This window comes from Glycine max, chromosome 9 (assembly GCF_000004515.6).
Source record: "Glycine max cultivar Williams 82 chromosome 9, Glycine_max_v4.0, whole genome shotgun sequence".
NCBI lineage: Eukaryota > Viridiplantae > Streptophyta > Magnoliopsida > Fabales > Fabaceae > Glycine > Glycine max.
In genome coordinates this window covers 12,545,158-12,548,375 of record NC_038245.2, presented here as the reverse complement: position 1 = coordinate 12,548,375, position 3,218 = coordinate 12,545,158, and the positions used below count along the sequence as shown (strand labels likewise).

The window sequence follows — 3,218 nt, the reverse complement described above, 5'->3', positions numbered from 1 at the left end:
AAGACTAAAAGTGAAATTTGTACTAATTTTTTAGAAAAATAATAATTAATCCTATAAAATTTAATGGTGTCACTTAATAAACGAACAAAGTTTAAGAAAAGCTTTGCACAGTAGACACATTTTTTTTTTTATAAAAATTGTCCGAATCAATAAAAGGTTGAGAATAGATTTTTTTTCCTTCTGTTTTTGATGTAGCAAATTAATTGAATCATGGGCTTTCGTTTTTAAACTGTGGGCCCAATAAACCAAAGGCCCAATCTGTTCAAATTTTCAAAACTCACCTTTTCTTCCGCGTCTTCTCTTCTCTCCGAACTCAATTCACAAATCTGCAAGTTTGGGTGAACAACGAGACCGTTGAGTTGAGTTTGAGTCCCTTCGCATTCAATTATTCATTCACAGTTTTTCATCTTCCGAAACCTAAAATGCCAAAGCGTGGTAGAACCAAGAAAACCGCGAAAGCAACCGAATCAGTAACCGAACCTCAATCTCAAACGCAGGCACCACAATTCATCGACCTCGAAATCCAAGGTTCGCATCCACACTTCATTTGTTTTTTTCGTTTCCCCTTCTTACGAGTGTGCTATTTTTCAGTTCAATTTTCTTTCTCAGAAAATGTTAGCAATTAGTATGTTATGTTAGCCGGGGATTCGAAACTACGACCTTCTTTTATGGCTCTAACCACCAAACCAACCTTATACTCTCCGTTTTGAGTTCAATTGAACTTCGGTGCAGCGATGCAGCGACAAATCGACGCGATCAGGGCGGTTCGCGACGTCGAGATCGAGCACCTGCTCACGGAGCTGCGGTTCCTGCGCTCGCGGTTCGACGGCGAGGAGCTCCGGAAGCCCGTGCTGCATGTTTTCGAAGAAACCCTACCGAATCTCGCCGTCGTCGTGAACGGCGAGTGCAACAAGAATCTGGAAGTGAAATGGAGAGAGACGGAAGGGTGTAACGATGGTGTGAATTTGCACGCTTCTTTGCTCCAAAGGCTGTCCATCGCTTCCATCCCTCGCTTCCCTGGGTTTGAATATTCTACCAATGAAGGTAGTTTTTGTTGCAAAATGTGAAGTGTGTTTGTTTATAATTGACAGTTGCCAATAGGTGCTTCTTTGATGGCAGGGAGAATGAGCTTTATTGGTGCTGATGACCTGCATTTCAAGGACATTGTATGTTTGTTGTCTTTTCAGTTTTCAGTTTTTATTAGTTATTAGTTATATCTTAGTTATTCTCATACACCTAGGGTCTTTCGAATGATGAGGCACTGCTGAAAATGTTACGCGTGAGATCAATGCGATATTATTAATTCGAAGACCTCACTGACTAGTCAAACTAACGTACCTCATGTTAGAAGGCTGCTAGCTATGCGAATGTATGACGGAGGGTCATTGTGTGTAACCTTATCCTTACATATGCGAAGTGGCTGTTTCTGGATTCGAACTTATGCCCAATTGGTCACCCTCAATTCAAAGGCATAAAATGAACTTCTTCGATGTTAGCATTATTAGCCTTTAGTCGCTGTAGTATATGATAAAAAAAAACAGGGTGTAACTGCACAAGGGTTGCTATAGCATTGCAAAGAGGCTTTTTTATTTATTTGAACCTATGACCAACTGGTCACCAATGGGCAACTTTACCATTATTAGCCTTTAGTCATTGTAGTATGTGATAACAAACAGGGTGTAACTGCACAAGGGTTGCAATAATGCTGCTTTTGTCCAGCCATTCTTATTTGTAATGTGATTTGAAGTATTTGTCAATTTAAATGGAGCTGTTTTTTTGGTTCTATTTACAATTAAAATGTCTGATATTTATAGGCTTTGGAGGAACCATCTGACACTCAGACTCTAGCAGTGCAAGAAGGTCTTCAGACTCCCGGTGTTCGTATCTTATCCCTACTATTTATTTATTTGTTTGTTTTATAACTCTGGTTTATGTTGCTAAGGAACAAGTATATCCAGATGATTTTAAGTTTTAATCCCTAAGTTAACAGCTGAATTAGATCTAGATTCCTTTGAGTTGGCTTTTCCTAACATTCACTGAATTAGCAACTGAGACTGTTAGATGAAGATCGGTAGACTTAGATTTTATCTCAGTAAATCAAAATGAAAACATGTATTCGAGATTTGAGTTGTCTGATCTTCATTCAACACTTATAATGCTCAGATTGTGTGAATGTGCAGAATAGCCAACTGCACCATATTAGTTCGGTATTTAATTTGGCTCTTTAAGCTTTTTGCAGGTGACTAGTCAGAGGTTGTCAGTTGGGATGACACCCAAAACACTTAGGCTGCCCAAACCTGGCGAGATGCTTCTCTCTGTGCATGGATCACCTCTAGGTGTTTACAAGGATAATAACATGGAAGCCATACATGGTATGAAAAATGGTTGAAGTGAAAGTTGAAACTATCTTCCTGTATTATTTTCATGGTATCTATGGGTTTCCATATTTGCATAAAAACTGGAGGTTAAGTGGTAGCTCCTTTTTTCCAACAAATGTTTACTGCCCTGAAACTCCAAAGTGGCCACCTTAATGCTTCCCCTCATTAAGTATGCATTTCTTTTATCAAAGCCTTACTTAGTTCTGATATCTATTCTGATATGCAGAGTCAGAGGAGGGTTGAAGCCATCTAAATCCACTGTCCTCCAAGAAGCTCTACAAATCTTTACGTGCGCACCGAGCAATACCATTTGTCATCACTCTAGATGAGGGTTACTTGAAAATTAATGGCCCCTTGTTATTCTTCATTTTTCACTTAGCATTGAAGACTTTCAGATTTTCCCATGACAGTCAATTAGATGATATTGGCCTTCATACTTCTGCAAAATTTTGGAATGGATGATGCTGAAAGAATTCTACAGATTTGTGTGACTACTGTAGTACTTTGTAAATTTTTTTCTAATTGTATGGTTAATTTGCATTACCAGAATGATAAGGTTCTAAAAACTCTTTTGCACTGTAATTTTATAATCAAGCAATAAGATTTTTTGAGATTATCCTTTTACCAGCAAAAAACATTCATGAGATTCTATTTGGCTTGAACCCCAATGTGAATGACAAACTTCAAATCTGGACTTAGATGAGCAACCAATGGCTGGCCTTTGTGGTTTTTATTATGTTTTCTCTTTTACTTGCTAATAATTGTACCAAATACTATGAGTGATTGCATTAGCAGACTTCCACTTTTGCACATGATCAGTCCATTGAGCATGGACTAGAT

At 38.3% G+C, this 3,218-nt stretch overlaps 1 protein-coding gene across 1 annotated transcript; it reads left to right on the top strand.

Annotated features, from left to right (window-relative positions):
- Nucleotides 1-298: 298 nt before the first annotated feature.
- On the top strand, nt 299-3,002 carry LOC100779146 (uncharacterized). Its single transcript, XM_003534995.5, has 6 exons — nt 299-528; nt 733-1,044; nt 1,120-1,166; nt 1,815-1,877; nt 2,240-2,372; nt 2,605-3,002. The coding sequence occupies exons 1-6, from the start codon at nt 423-425 to the stop codon at nt 2,619-2,621; spliced, it is 678 nt and encodes a 225-aa protein (XP_003535043.2). The 5' UTR covers nt 299-422; the 3' UTR covers nt 2,622-3,002.
- The last annotated feature ends 216 nt before the right edge of the window (nt 3,003-3,218 follow it).

Bases quoted from the DNA above. Each gene is read 5' to 3' on its own strand.
- LOC100779146 (XM_003534995.5), top strand. From the start codon at position 423: ATGCCAAAGCGTGGTAGAACCAAGAAAACCGCGAAAGCAACCGAATCA. The intron at 1,045-1,119 runs GTAGTTTTTGTT...CTTTGATGGCAG, and splicing joins TGAATATTCTACCAATGAAG to GGAGAATGAGCTTTATTGGT. The intron at 1,167-1,814 runs GTATGTTTGTTG...TGATATTTATAG, and splicing joins ACCTGCATTTCAAGGACATT to GCTTTGGAGGAACCATCTGA.